Raw genomic sequence first — 25217 nt, forward strand, 5'->3', positions numbered from 1 at the left:
AATGCATCTTTTTTGTATTGTGACATTTCACTGGACGTATCAGCAATCTCCTTTTCAATTTCTTTGTATATGCTTTTAAGCTCCTCAAATGAAAATTTTTCATTCATATCGTCTTCCTGAAAGCAAAACGAAGATTCATTTAGAACTTCAAAGTACTATTTTACATTTTAACACATCCTACATGGCTGAATTATACCCGAAAATATCAGAAGATACATGTACATCTTGTTCTAATGTGTCATTACATGCTGATACTACAAGCGTGTGTATGACTGGCATTTTAGTATCATTTTCCCAATGAAATACTTAATAGGTTACATTTTAATATTGATTTGCATATTACAGTACTTCATTATGATGAAAATAATCATATATCAAACTTTGGCAGCCCTTTTTGCATCTAGCACTATCCTTTTCGTTCAGATGAACTTGTAGGAAGAACTATAGTTACAGAATAAAAATGTTATGGACACCAATATTGGATGAATGTTCATATTGTTGTTTTTTTTACATTGGCATTTGTAAAATATTTTGCAAAAATCTTTTATTATCATTTTTAATATTTATATTTCTAATGATTCTTTGTATATAGTTTACTTTAAATCTAAAATGTTGATTTATTGTTGATCAAATGTCTGTCATCTTGACTCTGACACTTAGTACTGGAAGCCATTTAATATCTTATCAGTTTTAATTTCTATTGTTATGTCTTTAGGATCTGTTACTGACTTCCTGTTAAGGCTGATGGTTTCTGATCAAATGAAACAAGCTACTTTTTTTGTTGTTGGATTTAACGTCGCACCGACACATGATAGGTCATATGGCGACTTTCCAGCTTTAATGGTGGAGGAAGACACCAGGTGCCACTTCGTGCATTATTTCATCACGAGCGGGCACCTGGGTAGAACCACCGACCTTCCGTAAGCCAGATGGATGGCTTCCTCACATGAAGAATTCAACGCCCCGAGTGAGGCTCGAACCCACATCGATGAGGGGCAAGTGATTTCAAACAAGCTATACTTTAAAAGGGATAGATGTTAATAAGATTTCCCTTAAACAATACAGTGCAACCTCTGTATCACCCTTGGGGAGATACAAATATTGACTGTAATGTAGAGGTTGTTGTTCTGGAGAGGTAAATGTGATAGTATATTTCAGTTCAGGGAAATTTTGATAATGTTGTTATAGAAAGGTTTTTGCTTAAAAGGGGGCCGCTCTGGAGAGGTTGTACTGTATTGTACTTTTTAGGTAAAGTATCGTCCCATTGGCTGATTTTTGTCTCTCAAATACTGAGATATCATTTGATATTATGTTGGTTGAGTTTGAAAAAAGAATTTGTGCATATTTATTCTTTTACAAAATGAAGATGGACCTTATGGTTAGATACGTTAACTTAGATTGGTACCATAATATTCGCTACTAGGAGTGTCCGTTCACCATCTTATCTTACTGTAGCTAATTTAAGACTGTTTAACTCTAAGACTGCTATATCAGTTTTACAAATTGGACTTCATAACATAGAGTGTTTAACTTTTAATTTCACCATTGGATTTATTTGCTAATTTCACCATTGGATTTAGTTGCTATTTTGTTATTGATGGACTTGTAAATTAAAGCTGTAGTGACTGGAAGTGTTTGGAGTTCTTGCGAATAACTTTATATTAAGTCTACACATCTTAGACTGACCTCTTAAAGGTGGATAATCAGATTTTGGCCATGTAACGGATTTGTTCGAAACTTTAGCATCTGATCATTTACACTCATTTATGTTCACTTAACACTTAACTCATTGAGGACGCAGATCGCATTTATGCGTTCATTTTAACTCTTATCGAGTACCGCATGTCGTATTTATCCGTCAAAAGATAGCAGGCGTGTATGCCGAGGATCGCAAAAATGCGCTATCTGTCTGATAGTACTGTATCCGCGTGACGTGACTTTACGTTGTATGAGTAAAACGATTGGAACTGCTGTCAAAGTCAACCAATGAATTTTTACACTAAAGATTTAAAAACCCGGAAGCGATCGAAAATAATCAAGTATTTATTATTAAGGCATGTATTTTCATATACTCTCACTAAATATCGAAACTACAGTTTTTCTAAGTATTGCCTGTTTTATCTTCTATTCTTATAACATGAATAGTCCTTATTTTTTTATTTAGTATTTTTAATTTTATTAAATAAAGCAAATTCTGTCTTTTAAATTCATTTGCTTAAAGTTAGCAATAAATGATATTTGAATAAATATAAAATAATCAAATAATGGCTGTTTTTCTATGTCAAACCTTTCTTGAATATTGCAGTTTTTTTCTAATTAAAATAATAGTAAATTTAAAATTATTGAATAGATCATAAACTGTAGTATCAGATGTGAAAATTTCAGTTTTATTCATCTGTTATAAACAGATTTTGTCCCTAATATTGATCAAGAGGATGCCTAGATCTTATCGATTATTGATTATCATGAAATCCACAGGCATACAAAGCAATAAATTGATAAGTGGCTAAGGAATGTATCGAAAAATTGATGCCAGTAATTAAGCGGCGATAAGACTGCAGGTATTAATGAGTTAATACAAATTAGATTTTCACTGGAGGTATTTTTAAAATTTCATTTCCCTATCCTGGTTGCCCAACCAAGATAGAGTTATTTTATCATAAGTATAAATTTGATAAACATACTTTGCCTAAGGAAATGTATAAATATTAGACATATTGTAATATATTTGTAAAATATTTGCATTAAAAATTATGTATTTAGATGGAATTCATTAGAAACCAAGTTTGAAAAATTATTATTACCTCCCTTTGCCTATCTTGGTTGCGCAACCAAGATAGATTGGAAATAAATAAATTTAGGAGCTACACACAGCTTTTAAACTTGCATTTTGGTTCAGATTGTTCAATAGGTGATATGTCTATCAAATGCAAATGTAAAACTAGACATTGTATCGAAATAAAAAGAAATACCCAGCTTTTTATATACTTTCATATTAAAGGGGAGTAATTACAAAATTTTATTTATATACATTTCAAATAGGAATCTAACTCTATGTAATCGGTCTTTTTGTTCCTTAAATAATTCTCTACCAGAATATACAAAAAGTAAAAAATGTCATTAAATGTTGTTTAAATGTGATTGACCACCTTTAATGTGTTACCAGACTATATATTGAGCAGCATTTTAGCTCTACCACTTCCCAAAGTTTAGATGTGGCCAGCTTGTATGAGTTCAACCCCTAAACAGTCAACACTAACTAGGTCCGAACTTAGAATGGTGACACATTTACAAATTCCAAGAGAGTATTACCTAAATTCAGTTTAATCGATTGTCATTTGTTTGCAAAACAATTTTTTAACAACAAAAGAACTTGCCTGAAATCCCTTATTACTAAGATACTCAGTAATATATGTAGTTTCGATAAACACCACAACTAATCCCTTAAGTATGTTAGGAAGTGTGCGGTAACAAGCGACAATTTCCCGTTTTCCATCTAAAGCCCATGATACTTTTTGCATTGATACGAGCTCTAGTCCATGTTTTGATCCATCATGAATGTGTAAAGCGACCGCATCAGAAAACTCCACTGGTGTCAGTTTCAACTTTCCATCGGAAGCTGTCTCACCTGCAATGAATGAAATACAACGTATTTGTCAATATGCTTTATGTATCATTTACATATTATTCAAATTGTAATTTTAAGCCAATCCACACAGATATATTAAAAATATTAACTGTGACGAATAATTACATGCATTACATGTTTTGAATCAAAACATTCTCTAATTTCAATTTCTTAACTGATTAGAGAAAGACAAAAATAAAACAAAATCGGATCCCAAGGCAACGCCACATGCAAGAAATTCGGATTCCCAAGCGGAACTCTTAACATGCACACAAATTCCAAAGAACAAACAATATTACGTGTAGCAACAGAGATCTAGATTATAAATGCGATATCTTGCGATCAGCATAGTGATGGTGCTTTTTTGGAAAGCTAAAATCCTGTAAGAGGGTTATTCTAAAAATAATTAAAATCGTGCTGGAATATGGTACACAGTCTGTGTACAGACTAAATTTAGTTTATCCCTTCAAAGTATTCGACCTAGACTTCCGCGTATTTCAGCAGTAGAGAAAACCAAGGTTAACGCTGCAGAAAAGTTTCCCTTTGTATGGTCTTAAGAAACTGAAAATACCACTTCCAAGTAATGTATATTAATAGTTTGCGTCCAGTCAGCATCATTTTAGTCTTGGCAAGAGAAAAAAGTTACAAGCACTTAGAAATCTACACCTTGTTAAAAAGTGGGATGATTGACTTGTACCATGTTTTGATCTCCCAGAAACCTTTGAACAATCACACTTTTATGAAATATACATTTGTCATGGATCAACCGGAGACCGCGAAGACCAGTCCTTTGACGCATTTTTCTTTATATTCTAGTTAAACTGAGGTCGCTGGCACGGAAACACATGTCCTTCGCCGACGTTTGTTCGTGGCTCTCTGGGGCTTTAAATTCTTCATATGAGGAAGTCATACATGCAGCTGGTTTACAAAAGGTCTATGGTTCTACCCAAGCGTCAGTCCGTGATGAAATAATGCATGGAAAAGCACCTGGTGTCTTTTTCAACCATCAAAATGAGAAAAGTCGCATAGGAGCTATAATTGTGTCGGTGTGACGTTTGCATTGAATGAGAAACAAATAGCAGCATTTAAGTCTAAGTGCGACTTTTGTTGATAAGATTTAGGATAATGACCATGCTCTATCTACAGCTTCGTTCTTCCGTCTACATTCTTTTACGGCATACGACATTTTTATTTTTTCCGAATTTACGACGTAGATATGTTTCAAAGCTTAATTTGATTCATTTTATTTAAAGAATGGTTACATGTTTTTATCAATACAGCATTTTTTTTTATTTCAACTTTGACAAGGTGGCCGAAACCCTATAAGTGGCCGAACAGCATCGAAAACGACCGACATGAGCCGACCATGCATACTTGAGAGTGATCACCTTGACTTGGTATCAATTCGTACGATGTTTTTCCACAATTAACCCCTGAAAATGTGCGGGACAGTCAGATTTATATTTAGACCCACTAGAATACGAAATAGAAACTGTAATGTGTGTCATATGGTATAAACGGCTGAATAACCCCGAACCCGCCTTAGTAATTCAGTACAGTCTCCTTAAATTTTTTCCGTGCTGACTTTACTGACGGTTGTATGAATTTGTGCAACACAACCACTTGAGTTACAGAAGATAACACAGAAACAGAAAGAATGGTAAACTAAACAGTTAGTCAACGACAAACATGAAAATGTTTGCAGGCTCGTTTGAACTAGCCAATCGTGACTCTAGTTACCTCCCTTACGGTCCGTATCAAGCAACGACTATTCAAAAACAGCATAATCGAGGTATTTTAGTCATTCAGACATGATTGCAAGCATAAAGATAATTTAATGGCAAAAAGAAACATATTTTTGAATAGAAAATATATGCTTGAGACTGTCTTGTGAAATACGCGATATATCATGTCATGAGCACTTCGCAGTACCTGAAGAAAGTCACCAACTGACCTACATTATAATTTGTTCGCACCTCATGACGTCATAGCTTAATTACGTCACTTTTGGTGCATTACATTCACCGTCAGGTACCGGATAGCAGGTAATGGCGAGCACAACGTTTCAGGCTAATTTTAAGTGTACTAGCGCAATTTTATTATCTACCACAATCTAAAGTTAAATAAATTAGATCTACAAAATTTAAAAACAAATCAGATCTTATCGGTGGGAAACGTTTCATATCTATTCTCATGTGCTTGTTTCTTCAAGAAATTTTGTGAACAAATCGAGCACGATTTCACACTGTGATACATGCTGTATATTCAATCATCTACCTGATAGCTGTTATTCTATAGTTTTTTATCTTCTGCAGAACATGTCAAATAACTATATAACTTTAGCTCACGAGAAAAATGCATTACCTACACCAAATTAAAATCTGTTTTCGTTTTCATACTGTGACGCTTATAATTTATGTTCGGATGTTAAACACTAATGATTACGCCGTTTTCATGATATCAGACTGAAATAAAATGAAAGTGAAAATTACGTAACGAGTTGGATTGGTTTGACTTATATTTTACCTGTGTATTTTGCTTAATCCTTGAAGTAAAAGAACATAGGAATTTAACAGAACAGTGTAGCCTAAAACTCATTATCTAACATGTATATTTACGTTACCAAATATTCTCTTATAAAACAAGTAAAAAATGTCACATTATAGTTCGAGGTTTGTTTGTATGCTACATGTCCCTTGCAATCGAAATAAGCTTAGGTGTAGTCTGAATCAATTCAATTCAATTCAATATTTATTGCATAATAAGGCCATCGGCCCATACACAAACATATACAACATATAATTCATTCGATGTGCATGTGGTTATAGTAAACAGTACATGTACATATGACTTTCTCAAACTCTACGTCATGGTATATTTGAATTACTTGTTATAATTTAAGCAAATATTTCCAGGTAAGCATTTCTTTCCTTAAAGGAATAATAAATGTACATAGCTAAGTTACGTATCAATATTTCGTTTTCGGTTGACATTAAATTAAAATATTTATCAATAGAGGGATATTGAAAATAATACACTGGGATATATTTTGAACGGACACCAGAATATAAAGGACATACCATAATAAAATGATATTCATCTTCTAAAACAGTTTCACAGAATGGGCATACACGATATTCTCTGAAAATATTGAAATGTCTTCCTTTTTCCACTAACAAATTGTGCGAGGAGCTCCTAAAGCTAGCCATACATTTCCTAAATTTATTTATATCTATTAAAGTTACATATTTCTCAACAGTGTAATGATTCTTAAACTGTGAATAATAATGCAATTAACTACTGTCAGAGCACCTAGCGCACCATGTTTGAATATACTGATCTTTAAAGCACTGGACATATTGTACCAAAAATAACTTTGGATTATCAACTTGCTGTGATTCCCATACATATCCAAAACCATTTGAATACAAATTATTTCTTACATCAGTCACCCAATTCTTATACCCAAGTCTATCATAATAAACTAACATTTCATAACACAACCTCGTAAATCTTTCTCTTGGAAGACTTAACAGCCTAATCCAATATTTGATACACCGTTTTGATGAACAAATTCTCATAGGGTATCTACCCAAATCACCAAGAATTACATCATTACAAGCACTGGTATGCACATTTAAAAAACGTTTACAAGCGAATAACTGAACTGTTTCAATATATTTCGGCATTTTAAGACCCCAAATTTCAGATCCATACAACATAATTGCTGAAATCTTTGAATCAAATACTTTAAAAAATGCATTATATGGTAAACAAGATGTATGTTGGAATGAATTTTATATGTATAAAAGCACCTTCTTTGCTTTGACAGACATTGCCTCGGCCATACTGAACAATGACAATCTATTTGTGAAGTAAATACCAACATAAGTAAAACCATTAACAATTTCTAGCTGACTTCCTTTATACATCCATTTTTCTTTCCGAGCTAACTGACCGCCACGCTTGAATACTAGAACTTTTGTCTTAGTGATATTTACAACAAGTTTACTTTTATTACAAAATTGATGTAAATAATTTAACTGATGTTGCAGACCGACAATTGTATCGGCCATTAAAAGGATGTCATCAGCAAACATTAACAAGAACACTTCAACAATATCAGGAAATAATTGGATTCCTCTTACATTATTTTCACGGAGCATAGTATGCAATTCATCGATAAACATTGCAAATAAAACAGGGCTAAGGTTACAACCTTGGCGTTATCCAGTCGGACAGTCAAATATATCTGACAAACCATCAATGGACTTTACACACGCTTTGACTGAAGTGTAAATTTCTTGTATAGACTTATGCAGGTTTCCCTTGATACACCAAATTGTAACTGTTACAGTAACAAAAGTACAAACTTTTTTTAAAGATTTTGTTTAAACATGTTGTTTGATACGTCGTCTCATTTTTTTTGGAACATGTGTGACAAGTGACATTAAAATCTCTTGATGGATTGCAGAGTTATGGTACTGACATGAAAGTGTGGACGGACGGATTGACGAGAGAAAATTCTGTTGTCTTTAACCAATTAAATACTTATATACTCAATTAACAGTAATGACGTGCCTTGCCAGGACTCCTAAGTCTATATAAATATAGGTTTATCAGGCTAAAAATGACTGTTTAAAGCAAGACAAGTGATTATGATGGAAGTTGCAATAACAACCACTTATATTTTGCTAAACTGATTAACATTTTTTAGCGTTTATTTGCAAGAAAGTTTAATTTTTATAGTATTTTTACATGTTTTTATCTTTAATCCCTATCACATGTTCAGGAAGGCAGGTGTGATAATATTTTAAGTCTATTAGAAGTTTATTTCTCTAGCATATAAGTGAGATATTGAATTTAACAAAAAAGATCGTACTCACCAAGAACTGTTTCAAGTATGTGTTTCTTTAAGGACTTGATATCGCAAAACATTTCATGTTTGATAACAACATCTGTTGTTTGTCCTGATTCTGCCTTGAACAAAAATTTCAGGTCGACAACAAAGTCGACATTGTAACCGATGCAAGAGTCATCTGCCGTGGCGCCGTGTACATACAGTATGGGGTCCTTTCCTTTAAAACATTTGTCCATGTGTTTTTCTATCTATGTTTGAAGCTGTTGCACTGTAATAATTTCTTCTGACATCACACAGTCTTCACATTCGGTCTCCGAAGAGGAAAGATTAAAATTATAACATTTTTTGTTGAAAGCTCTTCTTGTTAGAGCTTGACAAAAGAAAATTCGGAATTTGCTGCCAGACACAGACTGAAAACACTTTTCGTCCGGTCTGCATGCATTAATCTGAATCATTTTTACATAGTGTTTTGAAATATTAGGCACATATGGAGCCTCGCAACAGTCTAGAAACATAAGTATCCTCGCAGTTTCCCCCCATTGTGTGTAAATATTTCTTATTTCGTCTTGTATTTCAGTCAACGTAAGTACATCGTCTGGACCACCAAGAGTGAACCCTTTGTCTGGGAAATAATGTCCAGTGAAGTATACCAACAGTGTGCCTAAGTTCTGCTTGGATTCCAAAGAACGAAATGCCTCATGAACTTGTAAATTGAGTTTATCTGCCTTTCCTGGGCTAGAAGGAGCAATCAGCTTGATATTTTCGTCTCTTTGAAAAAGAAAATAACATTAATGTTTTCAATAGCAATACACGGACAGTAGATGATATCATCTCAGAACCAACTCTGTGTCAAATTATTTTATGGAGATGACCATTGTTTCTCATATAATAAAATATAGTGATTGCCACAAATAAGTAAAATCTGGTTATAGAGAAATCCTCGTGTGCAGCTAAGTTTGTTTGTTATATCCGGACTTTCTTATAATAAAAAGCGAACGAATTCGCTTTGAACTATATTATTAACTAATTGACCATCCCTTAATATTTTAATCCTTTGGCTTATGAACGAAAACGGGCTTGTGCAATTTTGTTTTTTCTCCCAATTAAATGCTGTAAACGATTTACAATACCTCATAAGAACGAGGAGGAACAATAAACACCAATAACAACGCAAATTCGTGAAGCCGTTTTCCGAATCATATTGATATAATGTCTTTTATAAACGATATGATGGCGACACTGAATGTTATATGACGTATGCAATGAAATACCAAACAGAGCACCATGCGCACAGCTTCACATGTTATATAACAATCCTCTAATGTTTTATGACTCTATGTCAAATACTTTTTGAGATGCATGGGGCACACACTTTTATGCCCTTAATGTATATTTTTTTATTAAGACAACGGCCATAACAATGGTCTTGCAGAGTGAATTCAAAATTAAAACTCAGATTCACGATTCGCATGCTAAATGATATTTCTACATGGTTTTCACGACTTTATGTCAAATAGTTTGACATATTCAACACAAACCATTAGGCGCAAAGGAGTATTTCTCATGGTGAATGACCATAACATGAGTAAAATATTTTTAGATAATTGCGATTCAACTTTGTATGCCCTGTGTGTATGTTTTCGACTAAAACAAGGGCTATCACTCTATAACAAAACTGCACAGGCACAACGTCTGAATCACATGCTGTATAATAATCCTATTATGTTTCCTGACCCTAGGTCAAATACGTTTTAAGATAAGTGCGGCACAGGCTTACATGACCTTTCATGACTAATTCGACTATGTCAAAGTCCCAGATTCTGGTCTGGATGAGTGAAATCTCAATGGCTCAGTATAATTTCTGTGATGTTTCATATAATCTTATGCCAAATACATTTTGAGATTCATGTGACACAAACTTTTAGGACCTAAGTCAAACTAACTCCGATTATTGTCTGAAGTCCCAGGTATGCTGAATGACAATCCTGAGTGGTTCAAATTTATGGGCAAGCGTAAAGCTATGTATTCCCCCAAATATTTTAGGGAGCATAAAAATGACTACTATTATCATAAACTACGAAACCATTTTACATGTTCCAACGCAACTCAGATTTACAGGATATATAAAATCAAAACTGTTGAAGAATAAACTGACGGAGAATCTGAACAAATATCATGTCCAGAGGTGTTCCAATAAACCGATGTTGTTTGCTTTTTTGTTTGTTTGTTTGTTTTTTTTTGTTTGAGTTTTCATTTAACGACGTTTTTCAACAGTATTTCAGTCATGTAACGGCGGGCAGTTAACCTTACCAGTGTTCCTGGATTCTGTACCAGTACAAACCTGTTCTCCACAAGAAACTGCCAATTTCCCCACATGAATCAGAGGTAAAGGACGAATGATTTCAGACACAGTGTCTTTTATCAAAACATACGCCCCGCCCGGGAATCAAACTCACTACCCCGCGATCCGTAGACCAACGCTCTCCCTACCGAGCTAAGCGGACGGGCTTCCAATAAATTGTAGACACTGGGAATAAATCATCTCTTTATTGAAAACCGATTGCAGTATTTGTACACATGTTTGTATTTTGTTCATATTTAAGAAATAAAAATGTTTCTAAAAAATAGATTTATGATTACTTTATTGGCCCTAAGTCGCTCACTTGAGACTGATTTTTTGACCTTGAATATACAAATGTATGTATGTCACACTAATAATAACAGATGAGTTTAGTAAAAAGTTTTTTTTTTTAATTATTTTATAGTTTCCACCCTGGCAGCCGCTAAAATCAGTCAAGAGGAATCATCTGAAAAAAATTTGAGAGAGGACCTTATAACGATGCTACAGACCAAGTGATGACCCCCAGTATAGTTCAAGAGAGAAGTCGTGTTTTCCATTTTTACCTCTGAGGGACCCTAAAATCAGTCAATTGGAACCATATAAAAATGAAGATAGGACTTTACGGAACAAATTTGTTTAAATATCCACCGAGCGGTTCATGAGAAGAAGTTGGGAACAGAGCCCCATCAAAATAGCTCACCCTGAAACTCTGGTGTAGATGCGCTAAAAATGCTTCTACGTTTTACTGAAGTCCGATGTATGCGAACGGTTTAAACAACACACGATTCATCTTAAAACTGTGAACACAGCATGTCGTCTACCTTTCTGTTGAAGGTTCATATTTACTTTAGCGTACATGATTATGACGTCACGGTGCCAAATTTCAAATAATCATTAGTTGTTGGACAGTTCACGTAAACGCAGTTTATTTGTGGTAAATTTTTCTCAATCAGATATCACGCCCCTGAGATGAACACAAAACCGCTTTGATAAAAGACGCCGTAAACGCCGACGGAAGACAAACACGAGCAGTAGCGTAAATGCAGGATATATGAAATCAACTGTAAAGCATCTACATACCAACGATATATCAATTTCGCGTGATAGATTACCCGGCCATCGAAAATGTGTGTAGCATGCAGAGATCAATCTGACTGATGTACTTGACCTTCTAAAGGATGATCGGAAGATGACCAATTCACATTCATTTTTCTGTAAATTATTTGTATTTCCGATATTGCTATTTTAGTTTTTGCAAATCTAGTTTCTTTTTGTTTTGATTTTTTTGTTGGATTTAACGTCGCACCGACACATGATAGGTCATATGGCGACTTTCCAGCTTTAATGATGAAGGAAGACCCAAGGTGCCCCTCCTTGCATTATTTCATAACGAGCGGGCACCTGGGTAGAACCACCGACCTTACGTAAGCCAGCTGGATGGCTTCCTCACATGAAGAATTCAACGCCCCGAGTGAGGCTCGAACCCACATCGATGTCACAGGGTGGGAAAATGTGCAGTCTGTTCGGGGCACGGACCCGTGACCCCTCGCATACAGAGCGAGAGCTCAACCGACTGAGCTAACCGGCTGCTTGACACATATTCTCCCCTTGCGAAATCAAGTCCGTACCTTCCCAAAACACGAGGGCGCAGTCATAATGTGGTCGTCATAAGAATTATAAACATGAAAAACCTAGGCTAAATATAGCTTTTTAAACTTCTACGTTCACTTCCAAAATGTTGAAAGCAAGGCTCTGACTGGCCAGCAGGAAGGGTCGTCAGAACGAGGCTATCAATAGCACTTCTTCAGATCCAAAGCGTAGCGTTAATTGTAGGTGTACTTTAGACAGAATGATGCAGAGCTGTAGTTTGAGAATGAGTGAACATTACGTTACATGCTGATGTCGGTAATGACATTACTATTTACGCAGTATGTGCTTCACTTTAACTTGATTTAGAATCAAATTTCAACTTTAATGTAATTTCCTTAGTGTGTTCCTAAAAACGATATTAAAAATTTTGTCAGTTATTTTTCTTGACACTCAAAATGTCTCCGATTAAAGGGTAATATCTTGTTTATATAGATTTAGATTTAGATAGACCAGCCTTTTGCATAAACACTCGGATTATACGTAGCCAGTAACGATTTAATTCACACTGGTCGACGATTAATAAATACAGGTAAATACGACTACAAAGATTTAAAAACGGTGTAATGGCAATCGGTGGGATTTTCTACAAAGGCTGTGTCTGTATATCATAGTCACCCGTTTTTTTCTTTTGAAGACAAATTATCCAATATGAATAGTAATAAGCTCAAAGTCAGGCGCACATTCCACATCAAATTAATAATTTGACACGCTGAAAACAAGCCTTGCAACATTTCAAGATTTTTTTTTATTTCGTCCCGATATCTTTGAAACAAGCAAAAGTTCAAGTAAATTTCTTAATCCAGACGTGTAATGTTAATCGTCACAAATAATAAAAATTATGATGAAGCTGATTTACCTTATTCCAATTACACAAGGACACTTAGAAGACAGAACATCCTTTAAAGCCAAGACGTCACTTCTGAAAGACTTAGCCAACCCTTCATTCTCGTCATCATTCCCAGCAATCAAAACTGCTGCATATGTGTGTCCTGTTAAGAAAGGGCAGGTTTAGTAATAATTCCTTCCTACAGGAGGTTAAATAGAACATTTTTGCCTCCATGCTCTATCATGAAGCAGAAAGCGTGAAATATTGAAGTTGAAATGTCACCACGGGTCTTTCGTACTGATCCTTGAAACTGTTAAGTTCATAATATAAACCGTTTGGAAATTCATTTGTACACGAAATACTTAGGAGAAAATTATTGAAGTTTTGACAAGGACATTCAACCTAGTCAGTTAGTCTTAAACAGTCATCTTGGATGTAAAACCCATTTCATAGTTCATTGTACAGTGGCGAAGTCACTTCCCTGGGTCATACCTACAGTCTGATCAAGGGTGTATTGGAATTCACCTAGCTAATGTGTAAATAAAATTGAAACACATCATTTTGGTCATGGGCAAATAGCCGTTGACCACCACATACTTTAAAATGGTTCATAATCACACTGCACTAATATATTAATTTAGACATATTAACTAATTTTCAAAACTTCGATTTTACATTGGTTGCCAGGTATCATAGCATTCCAGGCGTCATTCAAATGCGTCAAAATTTCTATCGGCAGATTCTTTCGAGGAAAAAACAACAACAACAAAAAAGAACAAAATAAAAATGTGAGAAGACAAATCCTGGAATACCAAATAACGAAACTTGTGAAAGATGAAGATAACGATGTTAAAGTGTAATTAAAGTGAAAAGACGGCATTGTTTGATAGATATAAGTCATAGAAGATTTGTTCGACTAATTTCATTTTCCTAATAATCGTACATCTTACGTTCATACGATTTCTGGCTAAATATGACTGGGATAGGTAAGGAAATGTTTGTGCTAGAGAGCAAGCATAGATAAATATGACAATTCTGACGAACAGTAAATAGTGTCATTAACTCTGTTACTCTTTATTTAAAACTTTAAGGAGTGAACAAATTATCATTGAAAAAGGTAAATAAAACAATACTAGTATACCGATTTTTGGAAAAACCGTTTCATTGCATGTTGGACATCTGATCGGATTTACGTGCGAATTTCTCATGCATGAAGTACATACGTTCACTCTTTCTGAACACTGATGCGGAGGAGCTCGTTTTCCATCAACTACACAACAATAAAATGGTAAATTATTGACATTAGAAAGCAAAGAAATGTTTAACTATATATGTTCCTTCATTTTGATCAATCTGATTTGATAAAGTATTCTGGAATCTGACCGTAGATGCGAAAGAACTATGCAAGAATTAAATCACAGTTCATGTCTGTTGTGAGACTGCCATCTCGTGAAGAAAGTGACTGCACTCTGACCTGATTGCAAAAACGGTGTTTTAGGTTTAATGTGCAAGTAATTTGTAGATCATTGCTTGCCCGTTTTACATGTTGGCTCTGCCACTTGCGTGTAAAGGTACTGAAGGAGACATTGGTCACCCGCATCTTAAAGAGCTATCTACATGTATATATAATGATTTGCTCTGCTCACCATCCAAGATTTGATAAAACAATTGACAAAGCAATGTAGTAATAGTTCCCTGGCTATCTGAAATTCCATCGTATAGAACATTTTTAAATATAATTGTTTTTTTACAATGTATGCAAAGGTCGAACTTTGAAAGCATACCTGATGGGTTAACAATGCATAAATCACATGTACTAGTGTTACTAGTACTACGTGTTGAATACTGATCTTGAAACATCTTCTGAAAACAAAGAAAGCAATAACTGATATCTCATTATGTCTTATACAGTCTTTTAACATCATTTTCTTCTCGAATGATAAGCAACATGGGATCCTGCGAAAACTCGACCGCTTGTCAACTATTTTGCAAACACTTCGCTACACAAGATGGTGTATTTCAACAGTACATTTTCTGCTTTACACCTTTCGAAGTACTATTATGTATATATATACTTCAGATCCAAATAAGTTTTTGCTATCAAATTTGGCTTCAATATCTTGCCTGTGCACATGAGATGAGGTCATTTCTACGAGTAAGTGACTATTATGGGCGCTTTGTTCTAATTTCTATGAGTGTCTGAAATAATTATTAGCTTTACTAAGACAACTCTCACATCAAATAGAGTAATTATAAATATTCGATACTGTTAGAAGTATTACCTGTATAAAAATAAAAAGGGAGATAACTGAAACAAGAAACACGGTAATATGTTTGCTTATGTAGTTTTGAAATCAAATACATAGTTAGAAGTTATATTTGCTGATCATCCATATGAACTGTCAAATAAAATAGAATAGTGATGTAGTTAGTGATCGAATGTTGTTCAACAGAAGGAGTCAACGTTTAAGCTTTAATACTTTACAATTTAGTAAAAAATGTACAATGTAGGCGTTAATTGCTGACAACATTCTTGGTCGTCTGGAACAAAATACGAGGATGAATATCAGACAGTTCTTTTTACCTAGAATGAAATTCTCTAAAATGGCACTTGGATTTAGGTCGAAGTAGTTGTTCATTAGTTTCATAAAATTTCATATGACAATTGACAATGTAAAAATTACATCGTTTCCAACATGTTAATGAATTGTGATCGGCATTCTTACGGCACAAAGAGTGTCGATGGATTCTGATTGTGGGGAAGCGGGCAAGTGCGGAGCACAGATTTGTACTGGTTCAGAATCTAGCGACATAGTACGGTTAGGGACAAAGAACGAAAAGGTACACGCACGCCACTCACCCCCTTCCCACGCAACCTTCCAAGTAATTAATACATGTTTTCCACAAGTTAAGTGGGAAAGGCATTTATTTTTATGGGTTAGTGCAATTTGACATCTACAACTATTATTGAAGTCCCTACCCATTTTAAATAACTATAACAGACTTTCAATAACTTTAATCATTGAAATAAAAAATGTTAGACTATAATCATATGAAGATACAACTTCAGTTAGTATTGCAATGATTATTGAATAGTAGTCAATGAATAGGTCATAATCATATTTTACATTGAAAACATTTTTCCTTCCCATGCATAAAACAGGGTACTCCTCAACAATCAATACTAGCAGTTTGAAAAGCCACCATATTACAAATATTGTGTCGGTACAACCCTAAACACAACATAAAGATTGAATGATATGCAAAAAGAACATACTTTAATTTCTTTCACTATGTCTGCAGAAGAAACGTTTTTATCTTCCCTGCTTTTTAAACATTTTGTTGAGAGTTTGATAAGGCTCGACGCTTCTTTTAAATCTGTCCAAATGTTTTTCTGAAATAAGAGTTATAGAAAAGATTAATCAAACACAAAAACGGAGAATCATAAAAAGTAATGAAATACGTAGCACTTCTCTAGTCAACTCACAGCAACGGCTTGTGTGTGTGTGTGTGTGTGTGCGCGCGCGCGCGTGTGTGTGTGTGTGTGTGTGTGTGTGTGTGCGTGCGTGCGTGTGTGTATGTGTGTGTTCGGATTTAACGTCTTTTTCAACAGTCGTTCACTTATATAAACGACGGAGCAACGGGCTTGAGTGGAACTAAATTGTAAAATAATTCTTAATGGAATCACCAAACTCAATGGACCAGAAATAAATACCTTGAAATCTATTTAGATCATAGAAAAACTGCAGCAGAGATGCAACAAATATAGAAATAGCAGGAACTAGTGCTAAAGCAGCCGAGCAACCCATAAATTAGCTGTAATTTGTAATGTAGTGTTTACTCTTCCACAAAAGTTAAAACTTTCTATAAGCAACTGCAATTTAGTTAAGTGTGTAACTGACTGATCTGACGTTTCTGTTCTGTTGCTTTTTTAAATATTTTAAAATTTAATCATCATTGTTTAATGTTACTACGAGGGTCATCCAGTAAGTTCTGTTAATGGTCCTATATCTTTTTCATCCTATATCGCAAAGTTATAAAACATGACACGCATTGCCATTAACTAATACGCTGTTAATTGACACCGAATACGTGCATGTGCGTCATATGACGTCATCACGGTATGACGTCATTTTGACGTCGCTTTAGCGTCATGGCTGCGGTAAGTCAAGCTGAACAGCGTGCGTACATAAAAAAGGAGTTTTTGCGAGGGAAAACAGGAAAGGAAATCCATTAAAATTTATCAGAAGCTTATGTTGGATCTGCAGTGTCATTTAATACCGTTTATAGCGGACGACCGATCGAGGCTACAGACAAGTTTCATGTTGAAAAAGTAAAGAAATTTTTGGATGAAGATAGACGTTATACAGAGTTAGCTGAGGGTGTTGGAATTGCTCATGGCTCAGTTCATACGATATCAACAATGCATTTGAAAATGCGGCGGGTTTCCGCGAGGTGGGTCCCTCATCACTTGAATCGGGACCAAATGACAAACAGGGTAGTAGTTGCAGAAAAACACTTGAAGCGGTATGAAAATTGTTGCAATAGATGAGACGTGGTTACGAATCTATGAACCTGAATTGAAATCGCAATCTTCCGAATGGCACACTCCTAGGTCACCAAGGCCTGCAAAATTCCGACGAAAACAGGGAGATCTGAAATCTCTTAAATGCGGGAGTAGTGTTGATTCATGACAACGCGACGCCGCATAAATCAGACCCGGTGACGTCACTATTTAGGAAATATAAATAGGAAATATTATCACATCCGCCTATTCTCAAGACTTAAGTCCATGTGACTATGACTTGTTCACCAAATTAAAAATGCCGCTACGCGGAGTTCGTTTCGATAATCTAGAAGACTTGAAAGTTGCCGTGGCCAAGGACCTGCGGAGCATCTCCGATGGTTGCCTAGCAACGGGAATCATTATAAAAAAAAATTCAGTTTTTCTTCCTTTAAAAACTATTCTATCAATTTCTTCTCTAATAGATTCTCCAGTTTTATCTTTAAATGGAATAATTCAAGCATACTTACTAAAATATTTATCACAGTTAGTAAGTACTTTAAACCTTTCTTGTCCTTAAAAAACGCCTGCATCTCAACTATATCAGCTGACCAAATTTCATCAATATTGCTGACTAATACTCGTCGTTTTGGAAATTTCCGTCTAATTGGTTTAGGCAATTCCTCTGCTCATTCATCACCCAAGATTATTTCGGGGGATTTAGCCAGCAATGTTTCATCAAATTTAAATTGAACGCTTCCCCTAAAACCAAATCCGTTTTTTGTAACAATTTGTGTTAAATTTAGAGCCTTGAGCTTTATAGGACTTGTGTTGGAGTCTAGAGCCTAGAGCTCTCTCGAGGACTGCTATTCCTCTCTGATTGATTTTGTTGTCTAAAGGGTTACTGGGACCACATTGTTTGTATCCTTAAAGTGCTCAACTTCTTCTTATGTAACAAAAGGTAGCATAGCTTGATGGATGTTAATTGCGAAGCACATGTTGCTTTTTAGCCTGCCATTTTTTGTTGTAACTTTTTGCGGATTTATACTGTCAGTTAATTTTCTCTTTTAGAAAATGCATTTCATTCTACCAAAACTCTCTGGTTCTTTGAGAAAACTTTGTTTTCGATTTATTATATATAACAATTTTTAAAAAATATTTGTTCAATTTGAATTATATATACGTTAGAGCTACTGCAAAAAAATCTGCCAGATAGCTACCTTAGTAGCAAAAAGGGGGCAGATTTGCCAAAAGTTTGACTTCATGGTAGAATGTTGTCAAATAATATTTCGGTAATCTAGTGGATAAGGTGTCGGCCGCTAAATTCAGGGGTAATGGGTTCGGGCCCCACTTGGGTCACGACAATGACTTCTCATATGACAATAGTACTGGTTTTTCCAGGAGACGGACTCGAGAGTTGTTCAAATAAGGTTAAAGCTTTCATCATAATCGAGCTAAAACAAATTAGTATATACTAAATATTTTTTCCTACAATTGTTCAAGTAAATGGTTATTTTAAAATGTATTGCCAATAAGGACTCCATCAAATATGCTTAAATCGTTTGTGTTATTGTTAAAAGTAAAAAAGTTAATTGTTTTACGGGCAATTTGTAATTTAACTTTGGAATCCTGAATATATGTATGACACACTTCATCACCAATGGTAACATCTGTGTTTATCATAAAACATATAACAGGCTAAGAGCCATAAAGAAATTGGAGAGCACTTTACAAGGATGTTAAGAATAAATATATATATATAAAGAGAGAGAGAGAGAGAGAGAGGGAGAGAGAGAGTATAAGGTCACTGTCTTATAAATTTACATTTATTAAGTGGGTCGAAGAAAATATACAGGTCGAGGCTCTCGCCGCGACATTTTTTCGTAGACGAAATTGATAAATTTAAAGCTATAAGACAGTAACCTAATATTCGTTTTATCTTTCCTTTTGATCTAAAATCATTTTAATTATAATTCAATATCTACCACCAGCTAGATTTGAGTCTGCCTTTCGTAGAAATTAAAAATTTAATACCCCCTCCCATTTTTATAAAAGCAGAAAAACAAAGCTAGCATTGTTTTGTTTTGTACCAGACCTTTCTGTTCTGCTGAACAGGAATGAATAATTTTAAGTGCAGTTTCATCCGAAGTTCAATTGTACGTCGGATACCCATTCTCGCCATGCAAACGTTACACGTGACATGTATACACACCAGAACTCCGCTTGTCAGAAAAAATGCAGTCCGTTTCCTCGATGATTTTATTCATTCCAGATGCAATATATACCTTGATTTAAGTGCAGAAAGTACAGAAAGCTACAACCCCGTACAGACGCTGTAGATGTTGCTCCGAGTGTTTTCATTATAAAACCTGTTTGTGGTATTTGCACATTCGGTATGCATACTCTATACAATAGTGACATAGTACACGTATCTAATAAAAGCGCGTTTATACAATTAATTGCATAAATATGTCTTTTAGCAGTTATTATAAACTGTTTACACATGATGATGTCGTTTTAAAACAAACAAGAGGGCCATGAAGGCCCTGTATTGCTCACCTGACCTACTGACCTAAAGATCATCAAGATTAACATTCTGACCAAGTCTCATTAAGATATGGTCATAAATGTGGCCTCTAAAGTGTTAACTAGCTTTTCCTTTGATTTGACCCGGTGACCTAGTTTTTTACCCCACATGACCCAGATTCGAACTTGACCTAAAGATCATCAAGATTAACATTCTGACCAAGTTTCATGAAGATACAGCCATAAATGTGGCCTCTAGAATGTTAACAAGCTTTTCCTTTGATTTGACCTAGTGACCTAGTTTTTTATCCCATCTGACCTAGATTTGAACATGAACTATAGATCATCAAGGTTAACATTCTGACTTAGTTTCATTAAAATATGGTCATACATGTGGCCTCTACAGTGTTAACTAGCTTTTCCTTTGATTTGACCTGGTGACCTAGTTTTTTGATCCTACATGACCCAGATTCACACTGGACCTTGAGATCATCAAGATTAACATTCTGACCAAGTTTCATTAAGATATGGTCATAAATGTGGCCTCTAAAGTGTTAACTAACTTTTCCTTTGATTTGACCTGGTGACCTACTTTTTTACCCCACATGACCCAGATTCGAACTTGACCTTAAGATCAACATTCTGACCAGGTTTCATGATGAAGAAGTCATAAAGGTGGCCTCTACAGTGTTAACAAGCTTTTCCTTTGATTTGACCTGGTGACCTAGTTTTTGACCCCAGATGACCCAATATCGAATTCGTCCAAGATTTTATTGAGGGTAACATTCTGACCAAGTTTCATTAAAATTGGGCCAAAATTGTGACATGTAGAGCGTTAACAAGCTTTTCCTTTGATTTGACCTGGTGACCTAGTTTTTGATCCCAGATGACCCAATATCAAACTCATCCAAGATTTAATTGAGAGTAACATTCTGACTAAGTTTCATTAAGATAGGGCAAAAATTGTGACCTCTAGAGTGTTAACAGTCAAATTGTTGACGACGACGGACGGACGGACGACGGACACATGGCGATCACAAAAGCTTACCTTTGAGCACTTCGTGCTCAGGAGAGCTAAAAATAAAAAAAGAAGTCCGGCAAGATTTATCAATTCACTGACTGATAAAGCAAAATTTATCATATCCCTTGGTTTTTGCCTTAATTTAGCATAAAGGTAGGATAAAGTGCTATATTTGATATAGTAATTTGTAATGAAACAACTTTCAAATTTTACATGTAAATTAATTTGACGCTATATATACATAAAATATATCAATACACAATATGGATGTACCTGCAGTTGCATTTCAATGATCATTTCGCTTGATTTTCTAAGCTGATTGTCTTCGTAAATGAATGGCGCCACTCCCGTAAGAAGTTCTCTTATTACTGAAAAAGATGACTATATTTATTCACAAATTAAATTAGTTAATGACTTGACAACTATTATACTTTACTTTTTCATAGGTATTTCTTTTTCAAAACATTTGTGTTATTATAATTATTTCGCGCCGTACACCTTTTAACGAAAGAGAGAAAATTTATTATTTCTTTTGATACGAATAAAAAGAATATATAACAGTTTAAGGGGGCGTGCAGGGTGTTGCAGATTTCATCACCTCTCATTATCAGGCTTAAACGGAGTCTGCTTGTATGTTTCTTGGTTTACTTGTATGCTCCCAAAGGAGTTTTTAACAGATTTAATTATTCGTGTTGATGATGTATACAAACATTTCATTGAGTTAAACAGAATCGTTAGGAGTCGGGCTGATAAATCATGGCAAACTATAAATATTGAAATAATTTATGAAAAATATATAAAACACACTTTCTAAGAGGATTGAAAACACACGATAGTGTGACACTGTCACGCAAAATGCATGGACGTGCTAATTCAGTCGTTTATAATGTCAAAAACGTGTTTAATATCGGTTTCAGGACACTAAATTTTAATTTGAAATAGCCGAAACTGCCCACCTACTAAATCCTGATCTATTATACGTGGAATGATTTGCTTCATACGGAATTAATTTTACAGTATGAGACAAGGCGTAAGAAGAAATCAATATATGATAATTTCGAATTAGATTCTGGTAATGAAAGGATTTCTTTGCTTAAATATCAGTATCCTCGTTTCCTTTAAGATACCAACACGAATTGGAATCCATCATAGTACGATAAACATAGTCAACCTTTAAATCGTCTTTCTAACTCTCAGTGTAAACTGAAACACCATCCAGATTGTATATTGTTTTGATTTCATTGTATAGGATATTTCATTCGTTTCAGATTTTAGGGCTGTTTTCAGGGCAGTTTTAACTGCATGTACAGTGTGTTGAGAATAAAGCATTCATTAAAGTGTGTGTGAATACTTAAAAACATCATTTCTGGTACCGTGATACATATCAAAAGAACAAGTAAAATCTTACCAACTCCGAAATTGTAATAATCCTCATGAACTCTTAGTTTTGAACAGTTGGCTGTAGGCCAATATCCTTTTTTCCCGAACTTTGTTGTCTGTGTAACCCATGACTGTCCTTCGTTCATTTCACGCCCTAAACCAAAGTCGATCAGCCTTGCATTCCAGTTTTTGTCTAGAACAATATTTGTGCTTGAAAGATCCATGTGCAGGACTATACCTCTGAAAATCACAACATATGTATCATTGATCAAAATATTAAAATTTTAATCTTGAGACATTACCACTAAAACGATAATAATATAACCTTACGAGTCAACCTGTCAAACCGTTTACAGTATGCATAACATGCATTTTGTTTCTTGACTCATTAGAAACATAAAACGCCGACCTTAGAAACACATGTTATCGCAAAGGTATTTACATGATTGCTTTTTCAGATATATCTTTTCGTATTTAGATATAATGATAAGACATGGTTCTATCATAATTGTAAACATTTATTTTTATAACAGACTTAACTATAATTATTGCGTATCTCAATCTCTATTACCTGGAGCCAGGCACCGGTGTGTGAAGATAATCTAGAGCAGATGCAATCTGAAATAATATTCTTTTGCGTCTGAAGCTACTTAGATGAATATCGTTACTCGAACATTGTTTGTCGTGTGCTAAAACTTCAAGTAAGCTACCATTCTCAAAATAAGGTGAAATAAAATAAAAAACCCTGAAATAAAAAGAAAAGAAATAGAAAATGACACAGCGCTGAATTATTTGTCATACTATTAAAATATTTACTTACATAAGAACCATCTTCAATTTTTAAAAGCTCCAGATGTTGCAATTACGGAATAAAACATTAGTTCTACAAAATTTGCTTAATGTGTTACGTTTGTATTTATACGTTTTTCACCAGTTCAATTAATTGTCTTAGGAAGTAGCAGTTATGTGCAACTTTATTCGAATGTTGTATAAATAAGCAAAAGCAGCTGTATGTATATAATGGGTATTTCAAAATCTTGTTTGTCAGAAAATGCTGAGCAACTTTGGAAAACAGTATACACAAATGTTGCTTGCTAAACTGACTTCCAGAGGGCGTTATCTCTGTTTGCTAATGTACATAGTCGAAACTTTGAACTCCTCCTTGTCACAAACAGCTTTATCTGCCACACACAAATATTTTTTTCTTATCTTGTTTGTTTGTTTATCCGTGAATGCTAATATATATATATATATATCCGTATTGTTCAACAACAGTACATTTTGGATATATATATATATATGTGTGTGTGTGTGTGTGCGCGTGTGTGTGTGTGTGTGTTGTGCGTGTATGTGTGTGTCTGCGCTGCTGTTGTTTACGTTGACTCGAGCATTATATCTATCCTTTACCATCCCCTCTGTTCTATATTTTACACATAATTAATATATACTTGTTGGAGTTTTTAAGCTACGCGTCTACAATATTTTTCCATTACGGCTTCTTTTTGTTGTAAGCCTACTTAACGATGCATGATTCTATGGCTGTGTTTTAAGACATACTGGAACGTCATCTCATCCTTAACCACTCCATTGACTTCTAAATAATTTCACAGATTGTTTAAGTTATTTATTATTTTGTTTCGTCAATAACATGGCTGCCATATGTCTTAGCCACATTTTCCTAATGGTACAGAGTGGAAAATTTGAAAAAACGTCTTTCCGAACATTGCTAGCCAGATAATGTAACATTTTTCAGCAATAATCATTCAAATCCATTTAGTTAATAAGCATGGCCTCAAGGGGCGAAGCTAATTTACCTACGTTTTTTTATACGGCCGTCTTGACAAAAATGACGTATTAAGTTATTGCATGTACGTCTCGTCCGTCATATTTGGTGTTTAGATCATGATTTAACAACTATTCAAGGCATTGACTTTAAGAATGGCATAGAGGTAGATGGCGATGATACAATGTGCAAAGTGCATGAATCGGTACGATGTTTCAAATGTCAAGTTCACTTCAAGGTCAAATCTTTCCTTTGTATTTTGGGTCCAGGGCACAACTTAACAATAATTCAAAGTATTAGCTTCAGACTTGACATATAGGTACGTAGCGATGAGACAGCGCACAAAAGATGGTCGGTGTTCATAGGTCAAGGTCACAGCTGACTTGTAACGTCATGTCTGTTCTTCGTGTTTTGTGTCCGAATTTTGGAATACAGATTAGGGATGATGAGACAATTTGAGTAGTGCAACAATCCAAATCCCACCACTCTCCCTTTCTGTCTGTCTGTCTCTCTCTCTCTCACGCGCAATCGCACACGGACACAGACACACACACAATTTCTTTCTATAAATTCTGCTTCGTCCTCCTTTGACCTACTAGAACTTAAGGTATATATTGCCCTGCTTTGTGGGTCGTGAATTGTCTGTTAGTTTCTCCATGCTGTCTCTTAATACTAAGTATCACATCTTCTTTTCTGT

At 34.8% G+C, this 25217-nt stretch overlaps 1 protein-coding gene across 1 annotated transcript; it reads right to left on the minus strand.

Annotated features, from left to right (window-relative positions):
* Nucleotides 1-3382: 3382 nt before the first annotated feature.
* LOC123535003 (uncharacterized) lies at nucleotides 3383-23502 on the minus strand. Its single transcript, XM_053519266.1, has 9 exons — nucleotides 23309-23502; nucleotides 22766-22977; nucleotides 21631-21725; nucleotides 16584-16700; nucleotides 15091-15169; nucleotides 14448-14576; nucleotides 13337-13469; nucleotides 8515-9257; nucleotides 3383-3628 (listed from the first exon to the last, which is right to left on the minus strand). Exons 2-8 carry the CDS (start codon nucleotides 22959-22961, stop codon nucleotides 8738-8740), a joined length of 1269 nt encoding a protein of 422 aa, XP_053375241.1. The 5' UTR covers nucleotides 22962-22977; nucleotides 23309-23502; the 3' UTR covers nucleotides 3383-3628; nucleotides 8515-8737.
* Nucleotides 23503-25217: the final 1715 nt, after the last annotated feature.

The sequence above is a fragment of the Mercenaria mercenaria genome, chromosome 12, assembly GCF_021730395.1.
Source record: "Mercenaria mercenaria strain notata chromosome 12, MADL_Memer_1, whole genome shotgun sequence".
Lineage (NCBI taxonomy): Eukaryota > Metazoa > Mollusca > Bivalvia > Venerida > Veneridae > Mercenaria > Mercenaria mercenaria.